General features: G+C 39.9%; 1 protein-coding gene across 2 annotated transcripts in view; it reads left to right on the top strand.

Moving 5' to 3' along the window:
* Positions 1 to 24049, top strand: part of POLK (DNA polymerase kappa) — a 48696-nt gene that overhangs the window by 7750 nt on the left and 16897 nt on the right. For both annotated transcript variants that reach the window (XM_054986227.1, XM_054986226.1), the window contains exons 2-9: positions 4632 to 4801; positions 7233 to 7352; positions 10270 to 10422; positions 13376 to 13507; positions 14876 to 15029; positions 16721 to 16960; positions 18553 to 18677; positions 22547 to 22713. In XM_054986227.1, the coding sequence (XP_054842202.1) occupies positions 4667 to 4801; positions 7233 to 7352; positions 10270 to 10422; positions 13376 to 13507; positions 14876 to 15029; positions 16721 to 16960; positions 18553 to 18677; positions 22547 to 22713 (1226 nt within the window). In that variant the 5' untranslated portion in view covers positions 4632 to 4666. The remainder of the gene's footprint in view (positions 1 to 4631; positions 4802 to 7232; positions 7353 to 10269; positions 10423 to 13375; positions 13508 to 14875; positions 15030 to 16720; positions 16961 to 18552; positions 18678 to 22546; positions 22714 to 24049) is intronic.

Genomic DNA, 24049 nt, shown 5'->3' with positions numbered 1-24049 from the left:
TGGTGGGGGGGATAAAGGTAGTTTGGCTGGGGGACTTGTGGATCCTTTGCAGAATTCTCACGAGCTTCCAGAGGTCCCCGGACCTCAGTCTGAGGGTCAAACGACAATATGTGTGACATGAATCAAGTTGGGGATCCCTTCCCCCTAACCTGACTTGCAGTCACATGTAGCATCGGGAATAATGTTCCCCAGCATTTCAGGGCTCAATTTAGCTGGGAACTGTGGCACAGTGAAGAGTGCCTTCCAATCTACACCATTTTCCCAAACTGAAAATGCTGCTGGGGTGGGGTGGGGGGGTGCTGTCTGCCCCACTGTGAGATTTCCAGTAGCTCTATCAACTAATGAAAATGGCATGGGAGGGTATGAGGGCATACTCTCAGTAGCAGTGACCAAGCAATTTCGGTTATAGCATGTTCGTGAATGTTCGATAAAGTTAAATATAAAAATAACCATGCCAGATAGCATGCTGTAGTTACAGATGGGGCATCGGGGAGTAACATAAGCATATGAGATCATTTCTCTTCTACCCCTGCCCCCCTTTCCTGAAGGAATTCATGTTGATACTTTCTTTCAACAGCATAAGAATATGTTGTCTTTTCTTTAGAAGAGCTTATACGTGGTAGAGTGGGCAAGTGAAGGACTGTACCAGTGTAGTAACTGGTAAGCCAAAGCTTTACTTTAGAAGGTTTACAGTATCACACACTCAGGATTACAGAAATGATTGGCTGTTGCTGTTGGAGAAAGAGAGGGATTGTTTTTACTTGGAATGGCTCACTAAACCCAGGAATTTCAGACTCTTTAAATAGTGTTTCCTTGTCTCTCAGGATTTTTCTATCAATATCCTGACAAGTCATTATATTATTTCTCTAAGGTAACCTAATCTGCCTATCACAGGATGTCTAACCTAATCCTGACTCTCAATAGGACTTGATCCCTATCTACCTGGCTCCATGGATGTCTGGGCCCTATTTATTGATGTCTGAGCTATATTTGACAAATTTTGTGGTTATGCTCCATTTTTCCAATCACTTTCCCCCTCTGTTCTCTCTCTCTCTGATAAATCCACAGCCTTTCATTGGTTGGAAACCAATGATTTGCATACACAGCAGGGAATTGGAAATTGGCTGTGGCACATGGAAGGCATCCATCACAGAGGGAAGGCTGAAGCCCTCCTTTCCCTGTGCTGCTCTCTTGAATCAAATTGAGCCCTGGAGTGGCTTGGGACCTTTGAGATGTATGTCACATGTATTGTCTAGCTGTGCTCTGAGAAATACTGATGAAGAGCAATGGAGACAGCTTCTGATTAGCTAGCGTTACTAATCTGCATCAACAACCTAATATCTACAACAGCAATAAGAAGCAAAGTTTTCTCCTGTATGAACATGTGCATCTGAAGTTCTGCTCCAGAAACTGTAACCTTTTAGATGTGGAGAATTACAAGGGGGGGGAGTCCTTTTCAGTGGTGGTGCTCTGACTGCGGAACTTCTTTCTGAGACCTGTTTGTCTGGTCCTGACATTATTTTCTTTCATAGATGAACTAAGCATTGTCCAGTTCTCCCAACTTTGCTTAGTATTTTTGCTACTGTTACTACTACAGTTGTGTATGTCTCATAACTTAATTGGAACTGAGGTGTCTTTTGTATTATTTATCATGAATTGTAAGCCTCTGTGAAGGACAATCTTGGTGAAAAGACATAATGGGATTTTTTTTTAAATGGAAGTAAGAGAAGTCTTGATTGGGATGTGAGTATGTGTATGCATGGTTGTGGCTGTTCATGCTGTGCTCCTAATTGTAGATGCTTCACAAGGGATAATAGACTGGTGAAATTGACTAGACACCTTATCAAGCAACCTTTAGATGATGACACTCGTAAGGGAAATTTTAAAAAGAGAATGGTAATCAATAGCATGATATTTTGAAATCAAGTGGCAGTCTTGCAGAGTTCAATTGGCCAGATTTTCTTGGTACATATGAATATGTGTATGATTGCATAAGAAGGAATGGCTGCTATTGAGTGGAACAAAATAAACTTCTGCAGTCACTTATATGGCAGAAAGTTTTGGAGGAGTTAGGTTGCAATATGGTCAGTAGGTTTCACTCATATTACTGTGTGAACCATGCAGATTTCTTGTTATCTTGGGCAAGGAAAGGACATACACCTTTTGAATTTAATTTTTTGAAGTGATTAGAGAGTCATAATAGACTAGGGGATCCCCACTGCATGCCATTGGGCTAGTCGCACTATAATAACTATGCTCAGATACAGCTCTTCTAGATAGATTAGTGCCCCCTCAGAGCAGTAAACAAAGTCAGTGTTGTTATTGTCCCTACAGTACAGCTGTACAGCTGAGGAGTACAGCTGAGTACAGTGCAGCTGAGGAGCTGGGGCTGAGAGGAGTGGCTTACCTAAGGCCAACTACTGAGTTCATGGCAGTAGTAAGATTCAAAACAGCAGAGTTCTAACTTACCTCTCCACTAACCTCTCTCTCAGGGTTGTTGGGAGGGTAAAATGGAGTCAGGAGAACCATGTATGCTACATTCAACTGTTGGAGGAAAAGCAGGTGGGGTAAAAATATCAATAAATAGATTGTGGGGAGTCACTGCTATTTTTAGAACAAATGAAAAGTCAAAGGGTCTGTGGCTCAGCAGTAGAGCATCTGCTTGGTATGCAAAAGGTTCTAGGTTCAATCCCTGGTGTCTCCAATTAAAGGAATTGGATAGTCGGTGAAGTGAAAGACCTCTGCCTTGGACCTGAGAAAGCTGCTGCCAATCTGAGTAGACTGTATTGATTGTGATGGACCAAAGATCTAATTCAGTATAAGGCAGCTGTAATGTGTTTGGAGTTAAAAGCGAATAGTTTGGCTGTAAATTACAGTTGCTCCGCTTTATGATGTTTTAACATAATCCTCTCACTCCTAAAGCATCTTGTGTGATTTTTCTTATAATTACATACTAAGATTTTTACCATACAGTAATCCAAAAGGGCTCATGTTCAAGCTGTTTTAAATAGTGAACACAACAATTTGTCATAATTGAAAAAAAATCCTAACCAAGGTGTGTGAATTGCATGATGAACCTGAAACACGGCCCATTAATGTAATTGCCATTTCTCCTATTGAGACAAATAGTGTTAATTTCTAGTGTCAGGTAAATTAGGCTATGGAATTGGTAAATACGTTTTAAAACATTCAGTTTCCAAATATAACTGTATAAAATGTTTAGACTTGGCTGTGATGGCCAGTCCCCTACAACAAAGGCCAAAACAATATCATCATTAGTCATTGAACAGAAATACTGAAGGCAAACCAAGACTGCTGGTTTCCTGAGCACATGCAAGCTAATCACACCATTCTCCTTGTCAGTATTACTATTCTTGCAAACCAGTGGGAGATCGAAACTGACAAGAGTCCTGTGTTCTACCAAGGCTCTTCTAAATTGCAAAACACCAGTGACTGGAAAGAATGCTTCTGATAGTCCAGAAGGATTACGTGATTTACATACAGGCATGTGCCACTTTTGGATTCTTGTAGTGTCTGAGAGTAGAAACTTCAAAAGAAACTGAAATGTATTAAGCCAACACTGGTAAACATCTTTGGCTGAAATTAGCAGAAACTTCACTATTAGGTTAAAATCCAGTTTGATCTCTCTCAAGGCTGCTATTTAGAAAAGAAAAAACAGAAATTCAGAGTATAGCGCTGTCATGTCTGATAAAAGTATTTATAAATCTACATGAACAATATAGCACATTTTTAATTCAGCAAAATGAAGGATTTGATAGAATGATCATTCAATATAAAAGTAAATAATGGTACTGACCTGCCAACTTTGGCTAATGTAGCAACTTTAAATCTGCTTGATTGTTGCTGCCATAGGAATTTAGCAAACACATGCGGAAAAAAATCTCCAGAACTGCGGGCTTATTCTTCCAAACAATCTATTTTTCAGAATCAGCTCAGCCCTGGTCCTCTGTGGAACATATTCCACAGTGGTAATAAAGTGTCAGTCACTTCCAAAGAAGAAATAGAGCATTTTCTTATAATAATTTTTCTTGTAAGAGAAATTTTAGCAGTTCCAAGGATTGTGTGTCACAAATAACCATAAGCCATATTCTCTGCTTTTACAACACAAACAGCAAAGTGAAAAAGTATACTGAATGCTTGAGTTTTATTTGTTGCAAGGATGCCTGCCATTTGTTATATGTTGTTAGAAATTAGCCATTTTGATCTGTTTTTCATTTGTATCTGAAATGTGGAAATGGAAAATTAAACCTTTTTATCATTAGAAAAGAAGCAGTATGAATAAGATTTTCACTTGAAAGCATATCAACTTATTTGTACATTTCTTCTGTTAAACTTTTTAAAGCTTTCACACAAGTAGGCAGTATCTCTTAGATATTAAAATAACCTTAAGTATAATTCCACGATTTGTATAGAACATTACTTCCTTTTTGTAAGAAAATTGCTGTTTAAATCTCCAGATACTTCAGATTTTCTTTCAGGTTGGCTGATTATATTTGGAGTTAAACTGCATTCAGAGAAATAATAATGTTAATTTATATAAACAAAGTAACAGTATTGTATAATACTGTTGGAAGTACACCGATCAAAACCGTACAGTTTGTATCTTTCAGGGTAAGATTTGAGAAACTATTCACATGGTTGAGCAATGGAAAGTCTAAATAATAGTAGCACCTCTTCCAGAGCGGAGCTTTTGCTTAGAATGGGCCTTAATGATAACAAAGCAGGAATGCAAGGATTGGATAAAGAGAAGATCAACAAAGTCATAATGGAAGCTTCCAAGGTTTGTTTGTATAAGCTTTCTCTAATGCTTTAGCTATTCATGGGTATTGATTACACTCACAAAAGGTTGAAGGGCAATTTTTAAAACCTGTGTGGCTTCATTGTTCAATACAGGCATGCTAGTAAGTATTACGAAGGTACAAGTTAAAGTAATACCTATGTGCTTCTCTGGTCAGAGCTCTTCACAGAATGGTGGAGTTTTGAAATGCATTTTTAGCGTATCAGAAGAATATCTGAAGATATTACATATCTGGTATCTGAAGAAGGGAGCTGTGACCCTCGACAATTTACAGCCTGAAAAGCTTGTCGGTCTCTAAGGTGCCACCAGACTCACGTTCTGCTATTTTTACTATAAGTTTCTGTATCTTGTAATTGATGGCATGGTGCTTAGAACTGAGGGTCATTCTAGCCTGAATTAAAATCCTGTGGCACCTTAAGGTGCCTTGTTTAGATGTATTAAAAAGTGTCTTTAAACAAGCAAAGTTCTTTCGTTTTCCACAGGAGGTGATAATATTTATGGGGAAGGGGCTGGCAGCACATTTTCAAAGGCAAATTTCTCCCCCCTTCCCCAATAATTTAAATGAAGGGGCAGTACCCCCATTTCTGAAAGGATTTTGGGGGGCAGCAATTTGACTTGGAAAAAGGACTCAAAGATCAGTTCCCTCCTTCCCTTTCTGGCTCCAGGCTGAAGGAAAGTAAGCAGCTTCTTCCCTTTAGCCACCCATTCCTAGCCCAAGCCAACTGAGCGTTAACATCTGCTCAGTGCTCTCTATTTCTGGATATGTTCTCCAGCAGCATAAAGATATGAGCTGCTGTGACTGGTGCCAGTTTTATGCGTGCACTTTTTCTGTTATGATTTCCCTAGAGGAATAGGGCAGCTCCTACCCTGCCCCTCCATTTAAGCTCAGTGGACATCTGCAAATGGATGCACTGCTTTACTCTTATATGGAAAGGTAAATAGTAAGCCATCTTTCCATATATGAGTAAAGGTGTATATCCATTTGCAGCCTTCCACTGTGTGTAAATGGAAAAGTAGATAGTAAGCTGTCCTGACCTGGATAACTCAAGTTAGCCTGATCTCATCAACTCTCAGAAGCTAAGCCGGGTCAGCCCTGATTAGTACTTGGATGGGAGACCACCAAGGAAGTCCAAGGTTGTGTTTCACAAAGGCAGGCAATGGCAAGCCTTCTCAGAATGTTTCTTGTCATGTTTCTGTTTCATGTTACTGCCATGTTACTGTTTCTTGCCCTATGGGGTCTTGATAAGTCACCTGAAGTTTGATAGTACTTTCCACAATCACCTAATGGTAATCCTCAGTTATCCTGAAGATCTGCACTGATCATTAAAAATGACAGCTAACTTGTGCTCTAATCCTAAACATGGTAATTTATATTTTAAGTCCATTGGAAACAACGGACATTCCAGAATGTTCAAATCTTAAATAATAATGCATATATGCCTGTAGCATAGCAGTAATGTCTGCTGTGTTAGTTGTCATATTTATTAATGCTGCAATACCTTATTAGTATTTATTTATAATATTTTACCTTGCGTTTGTTTCAGAGTTTCAGTTGTTTGAATCCAGACTAGATGTTTCCATGGGTGCAAGGATTTGCACCCCACAGAACATGATCCCTCCTGTGTCAGTGCAAAATGCTTCCCCAAATTGCTGACCTAAATTGACTGTCCTCAAACAGAGAAACTTCAAAGGGAGATTACAATGTGAGATTGCCCCGGGTCCAACAGGATTCTTATCTCACTACAGATGCTAATTTCTGCTCCAATCAAGTTGTGTTGTACCTTTACATCCCAACATCTTCCTTTGATACACGCATCCATCTAATCAAACTGCATTTTACCTTTACATCTTGATGCCTTCCCTTGTAATACCCCACCCATCTTTGGCTGGGATGCAGAGGCTCAGGGATTTCCATTCCTACTTGTGTCTGAAGAAGAGAGCTCGTGACTCTTGAAATCTTGTTCATCTCTGTGTTGCCCCTGGACTCAAATCTTGCTATTGCCAAAATCCTGTTCTTGGCAGAGTGGGGAACAGAATTTCAGAGAGGCATTTTGGGCTGCTGGGCGGGGGGCGGGAAGATCATGTGTGGGGAAACCTTGTAAGTTGTAACTGCTGAAATATTACTCTGGATCCAGTCTATGTTGGCTTATCAAAAAGAACATATCATAATTAAGTGTGTGAACATGTGTACAGGAATATTTTGAAAGTCTTCCACTGATGTTTAGTGTATGTTTACACTCATTCACTAATTCTGCTGCAACTTTTTCTTGCTGCTCTTAAGCACTGGCATAGCAAAACTTGACGTTAAGTGAACTTTTTTTCACTTTTCTCATCCTGTATAATTTTTAAAAATATCTAATTAGGTAGAACACAACCAATAACAGAAGTTAAATAAGCTGAATCTCTTTGGCAGGGTTCTAAATTTTATGAACATGAACTTAAGAAGGATCAACAAGTTAACAAGCGAATTGAAAAAATCCTGAAGCAAAAAAGTAAAATTACAGATCACCAAATTATGAAAGCACAACTGCAGGTAATATCCAACTTGTCAACTCGTCTCAGAAGAGATGGGTTATACCGGGGGGGGGGAGGTGGGGGGGAGGAGGAGAGGTTTCCACCTGTGCTGTCCACCTTGGTTATGTACAGCTCTGATTAATTTGAGTTAATCAGAAAAAATGTGGGTTTATTTGAAAGCTTGTGCCTTTTTATTCAGTGGGGTTTGCGACTAGGTAAGTATTCATAAGATTGCAGCCTTAGTATAAATGTACTATGTTCTTCAAAACTGCATTAGTTATTGTAAAGAATGGTGTATGGAAGTTGCCAGTGAAACCAGGGTTGATCACATGCCCATTTAGGTGGGAAAATGGGCTTCTACATGACTGGGGAGAAGTGGCTCCTAATGGAGCTCTAAAGAAGCTAGGGAAAATTTCTCTGATCGTCAGGCCTGCACATGCGTAGTCCCAATGCATAGTCCCACAAAAGAACTCGATGAACAATAGTTACAGGTATGTACAACCCTGTTTTCTGATAAGAATGGCTGAACTTTGGTTCAGTGTTGTGAGCTGTTGTAGACACCTGCCTAACTTAAAATGTGCTAGCTAAGCTGATCAGCAATACCTGTAAGTAGTCTCTAAGTTCTCTAGTGATTCAACCTTGAGAGACTGTCTCAGAGAGCATCTAGTTATCCTCCCTTGATGTTCTCACAGCCATAACATTAATTAGCAGTTTGGCCCTGATTGGCTCTTGAGTTGTCGGGTAGTGTGTTGAATTCTAGAAAAGATGGCTTTTCAGCACACCCAGTTCCCTTCTCTATTCTTCCACCTTGACATATCTCCATGCCAGACAGACTAGGCATGGAGAGGACATGCATTCTACCAAATGGGTAAGAAGAGCAACTAATGGATGCCAACCAGAGATGCTTAAGGTAGCAAGTTCTTACGTTTTTAGATAGGCAGATTTTAGTTGACAACAGTAAGGTTTTCTTGTTTTATGTCTGTTGCTTGTGTTTGAGTGCTTTATGCATTGCAACACTCCTTAAAGCTAATAAATATACTTTTAATTAAGCTGAGTCTGGTGTTCATGACTTGAACATGAGTATACTCCAGAACAAACCCAGAGATTGGAGGGCCAAGACCTTGGGAAGGTAAAGCTCTCAATCGCACGAAGTAAAAAGGGAAGTGTGTCCTGCCTGCCTGACTGCTGAAGCAGCTGTTATCAGCACCTGGAGTAGGAGGTTTGGGGCTGCTTTCGATTCAGATAGTTTCAACATTGTGTATAAACGTGCAGTAAAATTACGTTTTGACAAAGGATTTGTTGTTAAGTAAATAAAAGTAAGTTTCTGTGTTTGTGCCTCACTCATCTATATCAATCTCTTGTCCAAATGCCATGAGAACCTTCAGGAGTTCCTCGACTGGTTTTTCTAGGTCTGCTAGCCTTCAACATCCTCAGAAACTATTGAAGCTGTTGCTGTTTTCTTTGTTCTGATGGGAGGAGAAGGGAATTGGTATATGCCCTGTCAGATAGTCTTGACTCTAAACATTAGTAGTTCAGTAGCAGAAAATACACAGTGAAAATCAGAGGTTTTTAAAATGTTAATTTTAAATTACTGTGTTTTGAAAATACTTTCTAAATTGTAATAATTATTACCGTTTATCACTTGATCAGTAAAAAAAGAATAGAAAAATCATGGGAGAAATTTCATATTGGATTTTATTTCTCCTTACTACAAAAATACTTTTGTGAGATTATATTCAAGATCCCTAATGTCCATATCTACACCATTGATCTTATTTATTTATTTCATATTGTTGACAAGTGGATCTGGGTAGATAATCTCTGAACCTTAAAATTCCTTGTCAGCAAAAGGCCCCAGTGCAAGGCTGGGGTCAGCACATGGCAAGGTGGATCAGCTGCCAGGGCCTATGGTTTCTGGTGGGGTCCACTGCCGCTGACTCCCTACTTGCACACTTTTCTGATACCTGCACTCACACCCTTCCACAAAGTGCTTGTGAGTGCTTTGTCACCTCTGCTCCCAGCTGCATATGCCGCCTAGCTGGAGAAGGGAATGTGGGCGGTGTACCACACATCAGCATTCCTGATGGCCATGGTGGTGGCACGCCTAGCTGAACTTTCTACCCAGCACTATCGAGGAACGGGCATGTAGGCAGTGTGGGCAGCTGTGCTTGCAGGTGGTAGAAGAACTTGTGAGTGGGCAAAGGAAGGATATATAGGCAGGTGGAGGCACAAGGATGGTAGAGCAAGAAGGGGAGCCTAGTGGTGAGCACACGGGCACACTGTCCAGGGACCACCAAAACTTGGAACCAGTTCTGCCCCGGCATAGGCTCTACTACTATATTTTCTCCTAGTTGCCAACACACAGTTTGAATGTGTTGGGGAAGAACAAGGTGCCTCTCGGTAAAGCATGAGAGCGCATCTGTTTGTCATTAATTGCATGGTATGTCAGAGCACATCTGGCACATATCTAGCAGCTCTGCAGAAGTTGCACAGATGAGGCTTGTACTAGAACTTTGTGGGAATTATTCTGAGCTTTGCTTTACACACACTCAAGATTTCAGCAATTATCGTTAACTAAATTAACAAAGAGAATCAGTCCCCAATGTCTGTATATATACATACTTCTTTCTTGTGCCACAATAAAGATTACTTCCCATAAATGGTATAGCATGAAATAGCATGGGGAAAGACCATGTAGTAGTGCCCAGTCTACTTCTACATTTTTTGATTGCTTGTATGAAACTGGTCTGAAATGCCAAAGCTAGGTTTGTTGTGTCCAAATTAGATACTGTTTTCCTACATTGCACAATCCTCCAGAAATACATTTTGTTAATTTCTGTATATGATCGTACCTTCCTTTATGGAGTTACTTTGTTAACAGCCATAGTGGTAACTGTTCTGCATTTATACAATTTTATACATTTATTTAAACACAGATGGATAAACTTGCCATAGAACTGGAGCAGAGCCGTGAGCTTCGCTGCACTATTGTACACATTGATATGGATGCCTTTTATGCAGCTGTAGAAATGAAAGACAATCCTGAACTGAGGGACAAGCCTATAGCAGTGGGATCATTGAGTATGCTGGTAAGATGGAAAGTGATGTTTCTTCAAGAACCATGTGTATAAACTGCCCTTCTTCAGGAGAATATATAATTTCCCCCTGTTGTTTCCAAGTGATTTATTTTTGTAGGTCATTCTGTAATGTTTTAAAGAATATAAACAGGTGGCAAACAGATTCAATTTGAATTGTCACATTCTGAACAGAATACTATGTATATTTTGGGAATACAGAATACTATATATATTCGTGGTCTGTGGAAGAACTAGAATGCTTGCCTTGTTTGGGCTGGTGTTTAAACACTGACTATAAATTCCTGGGTGGTGTAGGATTGATGGAGCGTAGATCCTGAAACATCTGACTGGTTCCAGATAAGTCACAATGACCATTGTCTTTTTATATTTATACAAGTTTTGTCTATTGTCAGTGGTCTGTATATATGATGTGGGGCAGTCACCATGCCCTCCTGTGTACCTGGCATCCTACTTGGGCATCACACTCTCCAGCTGTGCCATTTCAATTAGAATAGCCCACCCTCCAAACATCTTGATTATAAAGCAATGGCTCTACTTATTTTTAATGTTCTTTTGCGTTATAAGTATCTGTTACAGCCAAAGCTTAATGTGACAAAGTATCACATAAAAGCTGTCTATCAAAGTGTATATATCTTCATATTTTGATATACATTATGATGATGCCAGAATGCTATAATGGTTGATCGTTGAATTATGTAAATTCATACTGAGGCATGCAAAGAAACAGGCATAAATACGTTATTTTAAATGAAAATGCTAATTCTTACATGTGCACACACGCACATGCTAATTTATTCATAAAGTATAAAAATTAACATTAAAATAAAAACTACTCTCTTTCAACATGCTGTTAAGTTGGCTTTTCAAAAGAAATGTTTGCTGCTGAAAGGTCAAAGAAGTATTGAGCAGATGAAACCAGGAGTTCAGCTGCTTTAAACAATTTTTTTTAACGAAGCAAAGCATTTGTGGGCTCAGCTCTTATTTCTGAGAGCCTTGCCTAAGTCGGTGTTCAGAAGCAAGAGATGGTAATTATTCACTTCTGAGAGAAAGGTGCAGTAAGGGCTCCCAAGAGCCATCATGGGTTTCCAGACAAAGATTCCCTCTCAGTTCCCCTCACATTTAGAAGAACACACATAAGAAGCTTGATTAGAACAGCTGTGCTGTTACTATCCCCACACCCTGTCCAGCTACCTGGGCCCTCAGGAGGACTGAGGTTCCCAGAATTCTATACACTTAGTTCTTGACTTTCTACATATTCTCAGTATTTTCTTTCTGTATTCCAGCACTGAATTCCAGTGTTGAAAATGAACTCCTGGGCTAAGCTTTGGTGAATTCTTGGCACAAATTACGTCAGGAAGAGGAAGCAGAATAGGCAAAGAGATCTTGCTTTTAACAAAAAGGCAGAGAGGTTTTTTTTTCATGGTGAGGATTGTTCTGCCCTTGTGAACTGCTGTGGAAGATGGAGGGAAACAAGATTTAGATTATTGTGAAGAAAGAAAGAAACTGTATTGTTCTGTTTCTGTAGTCTGTTATTCATGGAAGCAGGAGGCAATGCTTACAGAGTTGTAGGGCCATAAATATGTGTGGAAGATATACTATCAATCTGCAGGCCTTGCTTTTTTATTCTGATTTATGAGAGGAAAGCAGTCTACATATGCCCAGGGATACTTTATTATTAGAATTGTTCTGTTCCATGGATGCAATAGTTGACCTTGGAGTAGTAATTTATTGGTTCCACTGTTAAATGTGACCAATGTGTTCTTTAATATATGTATATTATATGTATTTGACCTGCCTTGTTGCTTTTGTTATGTGGAGCAATATGCTTTCATGCATTTGTAGTTGCTACTTGTGGCATATTGAGTCTGGAGCCTGTTAGCCCCAGCATTATTCTGTAGAATATGCCTTTAAAAGTTACCCAAATAGGAGGTCTCTTTAATTGATTGGGGGAATTAGCATTAAGGAGGCAAGCAAGAGAGAGTAACTGGGATTCTCAACCAGTGTTCACAGGGATTCAGGCAGATGTTCAACTGGAAAGGTTTTTTTTAATTAAAAAGAAGGCAAACATACAGAGAACCACACACAGCACACATACAAGGCTAACTAAGAAAATCAGAGAGTAAAGAGGGAGAAAGCAGTTTTGGGAGGGTGATTGTTACCAGTCTTGAAGACAGAGATTCACAGAGGCAGCAGCAAAATGACCAGCATTTCATGGGGAGAAGAGAAGAAGCCCAAATGGATTTTGGGGTGTATGGCAGGTCCCAAGATACACATACCCACAAACAGCACATGGCTGGGGAGCCCAGTTATAGGGTGAAATGCTCCCTGGGGCAAGCTGTTGTCTTTGCCCCCAAAACCATGGCTTAATGGCTATCTCCGGAGGTGGACAATAAGTTGGGAGAGGTTTGATGGTTCCTCTCTGAGGTAGACTATAGGTGAAAAGTGTTTGATGACCCTTTAAGCACCGGACAGGAAAAGCTACCAGGTTTGCTGAATAGCTTTGATTACGGTAGATGGGTGAGGGGGAGTGAGATCAGGTGTTGACAAGATTAATCAGGAGTTTCCTTGGAGCCTCATTGTTCTAAGTTATGTCTCTCTCTCGGGTGTGGAGGGGCATCAGTCAGTCAACCGCCTCTGACTCATGTTCTGGTAATTTTCCAGGCTCTTCCTGCCCAGTTGGCATTCACTGCCTTGGGCCAGGCAGTGCTTTGGACTTATAGCATAGGAGGAAGGGGTTTATGATATTCCATCCATAAAGTTTGACTGCTAACATAGACTCCCTTAGGCCCACCTACTCCTGCCCCCATTTCTTTGAGGGTAAGAAGCAAGCCTAAGTATATACTGGATTATAGCCATAAATATATAGCATCTTTAGAAAGATTTCATTATTAAAAGTCAAATAAGTGCTAGGTATGATTTTAATCTATGTTTCTGTCTCTTTAAGTCAACTTCAAATTATCATGCTAGGAGGTTTGGGGTCCGTGCAGCCATGCCTGGATTCATTGCTAAGAAACTCTGCCCACATCTTACAATAGTGCCGTTAAATTTTAAGAAATACCAAGAAGTAAGTAAAAAGGTAAGTGATGTAGTAAACATGCATTTTATCAAATGACTTTAATTTGTCATATATACTTCCTGAAGTGCAGAATAATTATTATGTTTCATATTTTCATGAAGTATTTTGATTCTGAATATAAAGTGTATAGTTGCCTGTAATCACAGGGTAAGATAAAATAATGGTTTGTGCAATTGGCTTGATCTTTCCTAACACAGTTAACTTTAAGACAAGGCAGCTATTGGCTACTCCATTATCACCTTCTACAATGGAATAGCAAAGCGATACATCCCTTTACCCATGTTCTGGAGTGAAATTCCTCCCTTTTGCCTATTTTACAAAGCTTAGAGAAGTTGTTCTACATGTTTTCCTTTTAGAACTTTGTCACTTGCTCATTAGTAAGCCATGCCCTCAAAGAGAAAAATGAGTACAGTACAAAATGAGTACAGCAGAACAGAAGAATTTGCTAAATCAAACAAATACTAAGACCAAACTAACACAACACAGAGAGAACAAACAACTTTTTAAAGGAACTTGTGTTTTGCTTTTTAATGAAGAATTCCAAAAATTGTTAAAAAAAAATAAATAAATGCATGAGCAAAGAAGAACAAAAAAAAAAAAGAATTCCAGGAGCTTGAAAATGTTGTGTTATAGTAGACCGCCACCATTGGTGACTTATGATTTCACTTATTTGTGGCCATGGCCGAACCATGTGATGCTGCGAGTCCTGAGCTCATGGCTCCTCCATATATTGGAAGTGGGAGAGGAACTAGTGTTCTGGTCCCACACCCTGCCTCCAAACAAATGCTGGCTCCTCAGAAATGTGTCTATGTAGAAGAGGAAGTGTGCATGCTGGGCAGCCCATAGAGAAGTGCCCACCTCTCCTGCCCAGTCAGATGACTTGTGCGGCCTCACCTATCTCACCTACCCAGGCAGGCAACTCACACAGCAGCATCTGTTTGCATTGTGACAGGGACAGGCCAGACAGACAAGGTGGCCATTGTTAGGCAACACATATGGCAATGCTGCGTTTTTAAAATATTAAGGAATGTTACTGGAGCTGGACCTGAATCTTGCACAATCAGTACTATGATCAACTTTATCCCATAATCAGACTTTAGTAAAGTATGCGAAAATCACATCTGAGCCTCACAGAGGAAGCTGTATTTCTAAGGTATTTCACTGGTTTAAAAGTGAACCAGAAGTGATACAAATTTGGAATGGCAATAAATAATTTAAACCTTAAAATTCTTACACTATTGATCAATCATAATGGAATTTAAAAGAATGAATGATACAATGTTGACTGGCCACATAATACTTCAGAGGTTTTGGAGATTTTTTTGCCACTACAGCACAACTTTTTGTTTTGTATTTATATTTATCAAGGTTAGGGAAATACTAGCTGAATATGATCCTCACTTTATGCCCATGGGTCTTGATGAAGCGTACTTGAACATAACAGAGTACTTAGAAGAAAGAAAGAACTGGCACGAAGACAAAAGAAAATATTTCATCAAACCACAGAGCTTTGCTCTAAATGGTAAGCAATTATTTGGGACTGCCATATCAAAAGAACATCTTACCTTGCTCTTACTGTGTCATCCTATATGCCAAGAAATTATACGAAGACAGCAGTATTTTAAAATATTTTGATTATTGGTAGTTTGCTTGTAATGTTACTTCGGAGTAACTTAGTTGCACCCCTTTTGGAAATCACCAACACAATTTTTTTCTTCGTTTTTCAATTCCAATTAACGTACTAGAATTTATGTTTCCAAAAAGCGTGGTGTTTCAGCCATTTTTAATAGTTTGCCCATAACTTCAACTTTGGTTAGTTTTGAATGTATCAGTTTCAAAAAAGAACATGCTTGTTGCATCTAGTAATGGGACCAACAGACTGATGCCACAGTCCAGAATTCCATGTGTACTCACTCTAATGTTCAGCAAGCTCCTCTGTGTAAGAAAGCCCACATTTAACTTTTCAGTGGAGGAAGTTTCATGCCTGTTCCTGTTTGCTGGGCGACTGACTCTGAAAGATGCTGATCATGATAGCCGATTACCTCATCGCATTCTTGCTCACTGCCAAGCAGCTACCAGGGAGTCATTCCTACCCAGTGCACAATTCACCAAGTTGCCCAACAGCTTGCATTCTGTTATTGTTGCTAAATAACTGACAGGAAGTTAATCATATGTAGTTTTATTGCATTTTATCTATTTGTTCAATTAGTTGATGAGCAGTCTTACACTTTTTCACAACTAGGCATGGAGAGAATACCATTCAAGACTGAACTGAAGCTCTGGTTAACTTTACTGAAGAAGCAAGTGCTAAAGTTTTTAACCTAAAGAAATATTATCTATATACCATCTAGATAGGGTATGCATTAAAAAACACACATTCCTTTTCTTAATTTCAGGAGGGTAGCCATGTTGGTCTGTAGTAGAAGAGCAAAATTCAGATTCAGTAGCACCTTAAAGACCAACTAGATTTCCAGGGTATGAGCTTTCAAGAGTCAAGGCTCCCTTCATGAGCTCTCTTCATACCCTGGAAATCTAGCCAGTCTTTAAGGTGCTATGGGACCTGAATCTTAATCCTTTTCTTGTCACACTAAAGATTTCTCTAGACATGCAAGCTTTATAAAAGAGTTGGGTTCGGGTTCCCCAGACTCAACTCAAGTTCCTGCAGCCACAAAGCAGCTGTGGGGAACGGCTGTTGAAAAATGGAGAGCCCAAATGACCTCAGAATGCTACCAAGGGAAGGAAGGGCTCCTGTCTCCCTTCTCAAGCCATTTTCCAAAAGAGCAAGCTGGGAGTGGGGAGGTTGTGCACAGGCATATTACAGAGCAGTAAAAATAGGGAAATACCTCCCTCCATGCTATTCTGACATGGAGAAACGGCTTGAGGAGGGAGGGAGGAGCCCCCCCCCCCAAAAACAGTGGTGTTCTGAGGCTGTTTGGGCTCTCCTTTATTTTTTAACAACCAAACTGGACTCAACTCCTTAAAAACCTGTGCATCTAGAGAGACCCTAACTGACCTCACTGCTCTCCCTACTAGGCTGTGTGTCTGTGTGTGTGTGTGTCATTTAGCAGAAATAACAGAATTCTGATGCCATTTTATATATTCAAGTGCTTGGCAAATAGAGTGAAAAATACTTCTTTTAATATATGTATAAGGGAATTCACCAATAGATTTATGTTATAAATTCTGATAGCTGGTTTCCTTTTCTATAATGAGGCAAAAAGAATCCTGTTATATGTGACAAACCACAGTGGAGTGAAGACGCACACACTTCTTCTCCAGTCTTGTTTGATGATGATCCAGTGCATAAGCAGAGTGTGGGTCCTTCTCTGCTGCATCCAGAAGACCACCAGGAATCAGCAGGTCAAACAGTTGTCTTTGGGATAACAGCTGAAGAAGTTGTGAAGGAAATTCGCTTTAGGATTGAAGAAAAAACTGGGCTGACAGCCAGTGCTGGTAAATACACTTAAGAATATTGTTGAGTTTCAGAATGTGCATGTACACCTCAGAGTTTAGATGCAAGTTCATTGCATTCCTCTGATGTGAAGGACTTGGACTTGGACTGGTTTGCCCAAATTACTTATCTTAAAGTCATGGGGTTTAGCTACAAAAAATGTAATTCAGGTCTATTTTGCAATGACAGTGTTGATTCAAAGAAGACAATGCAGTATTAAAAATGGGATCATTTTTCATTTTCATCTATTTAAGAGATATGGGTTATAATAAAGAATAAAGAGAATTTCTTGCAGGATTTAATTGTTCACTTTTGAATAAAGTGGTTATCCTGCTTTCATCTAAACTGATAAGGTGGAACAATATTTATAATTCATTGGTGATTTTCTGGTTTTACTGTAGAGTCTTGTGCTGGTTATATACCGAATTAAATAAATCTGAATCATTGGTGATTTAAACTGTGCGGGTGTTCAAATACTGGAGAATTGGGATCATGTAGTGGTTTGGTGTAGTGGTTTAGAGTGGCAGGACTCTAATCTGGAGAACCAGGTTTGATTCCCCACTTCTCCACTTGAAGCCAGCTGGGTGAACTTGGGTCAGTCACAGCTCTTCCAAAGCTCTCTCAGCACCATCCACCTCACAGGGTGATTGTTGTGGGGATAATAATATATTTTGAAAACTGCTCTGAATGGGCGTTAAGTTGTCCTGAAGAGTGGTATATAAATCAAATGTTGTTGTTGTTATTATGCTGGCTAGCCCCCACTCGATATTTGTATTAGTGCATCAAATCCACCTGTCTGTGTGGTGTGTATGCCTCAATTTTGTGGTGAACAGGTTACTTGTGCTTTTGTGTGGGACATACGTATGTAGGCCACAATGCAAAGAAGTGTGAATGTTGGCCACAGAGGATGAGGCAGTCAAGTGTAATCCTGACCCTTCCCCCCATTTCATAAAAGATTTGAGGATCAACATAGGGCTACTGTGATTGCTTTTGAACACACTTTCCGTATATGTGTGATCCATATATGTGTGTTCTTTATGTGTGTTGCCAGTATGAAATGGAGGGCAGTTGTATGTCAGAATGAAGATGGACAACAGAAATGATTAAAGGTGTGCAGTGGCGGAAAAGTACTTATCTCGTGAGCATCAGCCCCACTGGCAGCTTCATTGCCTAATTAATGTCCCCACTGCTGGTACTGGAGGCAGCAGGGCCCACCTTGACACCCAGAAAATGGAGGGTGGATGAGTGGGCTTTTAGAATCCTGTAAATTTTGGCTGCCCATAGGAAATAATGGGCCATTGTCGCTGTTCATTGACAAAAATCATTACCTAAAATCTGCATAACTGTAATTTTTATCTGCAGCTATTAACACTTTTTACAGTGTATTCATAATGATCACTTTCCTGCTATTCCATTGCTAACTTATAAGGAGATGGTGTGTTTTATTCTTATAAGAATTTCTGTAGGACCTTTTAAAGGTCAAAAAGTTTGTAAGAATCTGTTTCATTGACAATTCCAGATCTTTCTCTGAATTCATGGGAAATGGAACTGAAAGAGGGCTTTGTGGGTGTTTTTCCTTTCTTTTTTTGCTTAGGCATTGCTCCAAATATGATGTTGGCGAAAATGTGCAGTGATCAAAATAAGCCTAATGGTCAACTCAGAATCCCTCCAGAAAGGGAAGCTGTGATGAACTTCATCAAAGATTTACCCATTAGAAAGGTGAGGAGTGTTTTTAGCATTATTTGATTAGCTGGTGTTTGCATCCTTTCACCACGTTCATATTCCCACTTATCTTCCGTACCTATATGAAACCTATACTCACTAAGAAAATTATATTCAAAGAGAGGAAAGTGCAGTTTACAGGAAAAAATAACTCGCTTACTATAAAAATGCACTGGTAATGTGATATTTTATCCACAATTAAACTTGGTTTCTCTTTTATAGTCATTTCCTGGTTTTGCAGGGCTGGAGGGATAATGGTCTTGATGAAGGGTTTTTCAGTTTTGACTAACATCCTCCTGTCCTCTGATGAGTTCTTATATGAACCTTTTAAGCTGAAGATTTTCTTACCTTCCCCCTTAGCATTGTCTATTAATATGATTGTGCAAAATGGAATGTGTTGTATGATTCTTATGCAACTCTTGTTTGGTACATGTTATATTTGTGGAGATGAGTAATACAAGTCTTCTCTGCAGTTTTTATTATTTAAAAAATGCATATATCTGGAGTCTAAAGACACTGAACTCTAACATCAAAAGTGTTGATAACACATCTATTTGGTGCATTTTTATTCCGCCCTTCCTCCAAAGAGCTTAAGGCAATGTACATTGTTCTGTTCCCATTTCATTTTATGCTCACAATAGCCCTATGAGGTAAAGTAGGCTTACAGAGTGACTGGCAGAAGGACACCTAGCAAGCGTTGTGGCAGGAAGGGATATAAACGTGGTTTCCCTGGTCCTAGCCCAACATTCTTAACAGCTATGCTACACTGGTTCTGTTGAATTAAAAACAAGATTATTCTCTTTCTCTTCACCACTGTCTTATGATGATGAAAACATTTTTCTTTTAATCATTATATTTACGGTCTCTGCATTTCTTCCTAAATCTGAGGCATACTTCCAGAAATGTTTAAAATGTTTTCAATATTTTCTTCTGACGGCTGTTTTATAGTTTTATTAAACATTTTGAAAGGTGCTTTGTGAGGAGCTGGTGTGAAAATACAAGAAAAATTATAAATCTGTTTTAACCTAAGATGTATATTTGTCTAGCAGTACCAAAGCTATCACTCCAACTGGCTGGCTAGGAAAGGCAGCAGTTGATACCATGAACAGTTATAGGTGATAATTGATCTGTGTGACTCTCAAAAACTTTGCTCAGAGCTTAATTGAACTCAGGCTTCCCAAAGATTTATCCTTAGGATCTCTTTTCTCCACCAAGCACAGAACATGTAAAGAAACGACAAAAATGTGTAGTGGCTTTCGCCACAGCTGAATAAAAATAAAGGACCTTTGCAGAGAATGCAATTTACAGGAAAACTGGATCCCAATACTTCTCTCCCCTCTCACCCCCAAATTAATCACTGATATCGTTGAATGAATGGGGGGTTTGGTTTCGTTTTCCCGGCCATGTCGGACGCTCCTCTCCGCAGGTCTGGGAGGAAGCGCCCGAGCAGCCTGACCGGGTGGTTGACCTGCGAGGGTTAACCCCCCAGGACTCCCAGTGAGGGGGTCAGGGTCCGGAGCGCTGCGGGAAGAGCCCCCTGAAGTCGATGCAGGGGGTAAATTGCCCGTCTGCTCCTACGGAGGCCAGCAGACTTGCGCAGCACATCGCGTGCTGCCGGGCCATGGAGAACGGCAACAAGCAGATTTAAGGTGAAAACCTGTAAGTAAGCGAATCCCTTCTGCTATTCTAAGCGTATGCGAAGGATTGGTGGGAGTTGAAGCTAAGAAGGTCCGGATATCTTCCCCTTCACTGAATTTCGGAACTTAGTTGGCGGTCTCCCCCCTGCCCCCCAAGATGGTGACGAAAAAGCAGAGCCCTGCTGTGAGCAAATCGGTTTTGGCGACGCTACAGGGGAAGGGAGAAACTCTTGAAGAGGTGGTTAAACGGTTGGTTGTTGAAGCTATGAAGCCCTTTGTTGATAAGCTAAATGAAATCGGACAAAGGGTTGGCTCAGTTGAGAATGAAGTGAAAACCATTAAAGATGCAGCGTCTGGGGCAGAGCAGTCTGCTCGGGAAAATGCAGTACTCATGAAAGCAACAAACAAAGAAGTAAAGCTTTTGGAGAATCAATTGATAGGATTACAAGTGGATCGTGCTCAGACGGTATTGCGTCTTCAGAATGTGAAGGAGGAGGAAAGTGAAAACTTAAAGGATTTGGTGTCGGAACTTTTGGCGTCATCCGCAAAGGCAACTAAAGAAGAGTTAAAAAGCGATATTCTGGAAGTCCGTCGGACATCTTCAAAATATGCAACGAAGCGTCAGCTGCCTCGCGAGATTATTATTGATTTTTCATCTAAGAAGACTCGGGATACCATCTTATATAATTCGTACAATGTGGACTTGGACTTTCTGGGCAACAAGGTTAAGATATTGAAGGACATTCCATTTTTAGCTCAGAAAAGAAGATTCAAATATAAAGGTTTGCAGCTCTTCTGAGGAAGCGTGAAATAAAATACAAATGATTATTTCCGGAAGGCATCTGGTTCAGATATAAAGACCAAGCCTACAAGATAATATCGGAAGTACAGCTGAGGGACTTTGTGTTTAATCATCAAGAGTTCCAGCAAGAAGAAGATTTAGAATCTGAAGGGGGGAGGGGGGGAGGGAGTGAGCGCAGCTACTGTAGCTGTTCAGAGAGAACTGAGACCGAGACCCGGGGGGGGGGGAGAAGAAGACCTGATCCTGACTGTAGTTTGTATTTTATAAGATCTACCAATCTAATAGCATATTAGAAAGTTTAACTTTAAATAATTGTATTATGAAGGGAATACAATACTTGGAGATGTAGTGTGTGTGTTTTTAAAGGTTGTTTTTTCCCTCTCCCCCTGTTCCCTTTTTCCCTTTCTTTTTTTGTAGTTTTTGATGTTAGCAATTAAAAATAAAAAAATTTATTAAAAAAAGATATCATTGAATGAATGGAAGCTTTTTGCTGAACATGGTGAAATATGTTGTTGCATGCTTCCCACTTCTCCAAGCAGTGAGAAATTCCAAGGACTGGGTTACTAGGTTTGCTTTCCTTTGGATGAGAGCACTGGAGACTTGTGTTTCTTCTATAATATTTGCTTAATTTATAGATAGACTGATAGGACATAAGTGGAGTCAAAAGCACTCCCACAGGGCTGCTACTCCACATCATATCTCAAGAGATAGTAGGAGATTGCATTCACAAGTGCTTCACTTTCAGCCAAATCATGGTTTGCCCAGTCTTCTCTCTCTTTGTTCTGTTCCAGAAAGAAGGCTAGAATGGTGAAGTGGTTAGTGCTGGAGTAGGACTGGGGAGACCTGGGTTTCAGTCGCTAATTGTCATGCAACTTGTTCAGTCAATCTCTCTCTGTCTAACTAATCTACCTCACAGGATTGTTGTGAGGAGAGGGGATCCTTGGCAGAAAAGTAGGATAAAAATGCACTAAATAAATAAAACTGGAAACTGCAAATATGATGAGTATTTGAAAAAGACTATGTGGAAGCCACTTCCTAATTATTAGCTGTCATTCATAATACATTGCTTTTTGTAATCAATGTACCATTTGGGACCAAAAGCCATAAAAAATGTTAATTTGATGGAGCTAAACCACTTTATTTGTCCATATTATCTTGTAGCTCAAACTACTAGCTCAGTGTCATTGCAGAAAAATGTATTAGGTGTACTAGCTATGGGCAGCCCGCAGCAAAGGCATACAGCTATTTATGCTTGCTGTTTATGAAATGCTTTAACAAATGTTTCTAGTTGCAAGACTATAATTACTCAGTTGATCATTGAGAGCAAGTGGGACTAAGGACTATTTTAATTTCCCCAGGTAGTATTTTACTTTGGTTGTTTTCATGGAAGCTTATTGTTTTACTGGTTCATATTAATTCTCTTTCAGGTGCCTGGCATAGGAAAAGTCACAGAAAAAATGCTTAAAGCATTGGGAATTGTGACTTGCACAGACCTTTACCAGCAGAGGGCACTAATTTCTCTTCTTTTCTCTGAAACATGTTGGCGCAGTTTTCTAGAAATTTCACTTGGTTTGGGTTCCACACACTTGGAAAGGTATTATATGTGTAACTGGTTATCTTCCCTTCAGATTTAAAATATTAAGGTAGCATGTTATATTTTATATTTATAGGGAACATACAAAATGGTCATACTGATTAAATCAATGGTTTATTTCAGTCCTTTGTGGGTGGGGCAGGGGAGGAAAGATGCCAGTACTCATATATAAGGTACCAGTTTCCTCTCAATACTTGGGAGAGCCTTTTAAAAAGATGCCAGTACTCAATATCATAAAAAGCACTGATTTATTGTTAGCCAAACTGCCCTAAAGATGGGGAATTAATAAGCAGCAGGCTATTCTTGAGGGATCATGACCTGTGTATACCAGGGTCAGAAATCCTGGATTCTGCCCAACAAGAGGAGACTAATACTTCAATGAATCAAAGCTTTTACTTAATAATCTTGAGCATACAGAGTGCAAGAATCACACGCACATTCACTCTCAAGACTAGGAAATACAGATAGGAAAAGTATAGAGACGGTTGCATTAGCAGGAGTTTCGTTGGTGGGTGATACGCACCTGTCCGGTGATAAGCAGAGATTTGGCAGCGAGGAGTAAGAGGTCTAACGTAATGCCTGCACTATGTTAGTTGGGATGGGGGGAATGGCGTGCACAGTGAGCACTGGCCTCTCCCTTAAATAGCCAAATTTGTGTCTTGGGGCACGATCAGTGGAATGATCTATATCCCGTTGATGGTTCTCAGGAACCATCTGAGAGATCTCTGTCTTTTGGTGCTACACCTCTGAAGATGCCAGCCACAGCTGCTGGTGAAACGTCAGGAACTACAATGCCAAGACCACGGCAATACAGCCCGGAAAACCCCCAACAACCATCGTTCTCAGGAAATTTAACAAAAGCAGTTAATGTGTCACTTTAACAGGACACAAGATATCTGGGATGGATAATTTAGAATCTAATGTTTTTCTTCGTGACACCTCGGGAGAACAGGAGAGAGGGGGAAAGAGCAGGAAGGAAGCGATTGAGTTTATTGATGGTACTTGGTGACACTTCCACGGAGAAGAAAATGTGCAAATGCAGCTCCATCTGCATTTTATTTTGATCCGTTTTGATAGGAAAAATAGTTGTCCTTTTTAAAACTGCTTCTGGAACATGGCTTCCTTCTCTATCTCCCACTGCCAGTCCTGGTTCCTGTAGGGATCTCGTTGCCAAGAGGGTCTCCCCAAAAATTTAAACTGTATACAAAATCCAATAGTGTCTGCTTACTGGTAAATCACTCTTCTAACATCATATATGAATCACAGCCACTAGCAAAAACTATTTTATCTATCACAATAAATACTTTAACCAATACACAGTCTACTTAAACCAATA

The sequence above is a fragment of the Eublepharis macularius genome, chromosome 8, assembly GCF_028583425.1.
Source record: "Eublepharis macularius isolate TG4126 chromosome 8, MPM_Emac_v1.0, whole genome shotgun sequence".
Lineage (NCBI taxonomy): Eukaryota > Metazoa > Chordata > Lepidosauria > Squamata > Eublepharidae > Eublepharis > Eublepharis macularius.
This window is presented reverse-complemented; position numbering and strand designations above follow the sequence as displayed.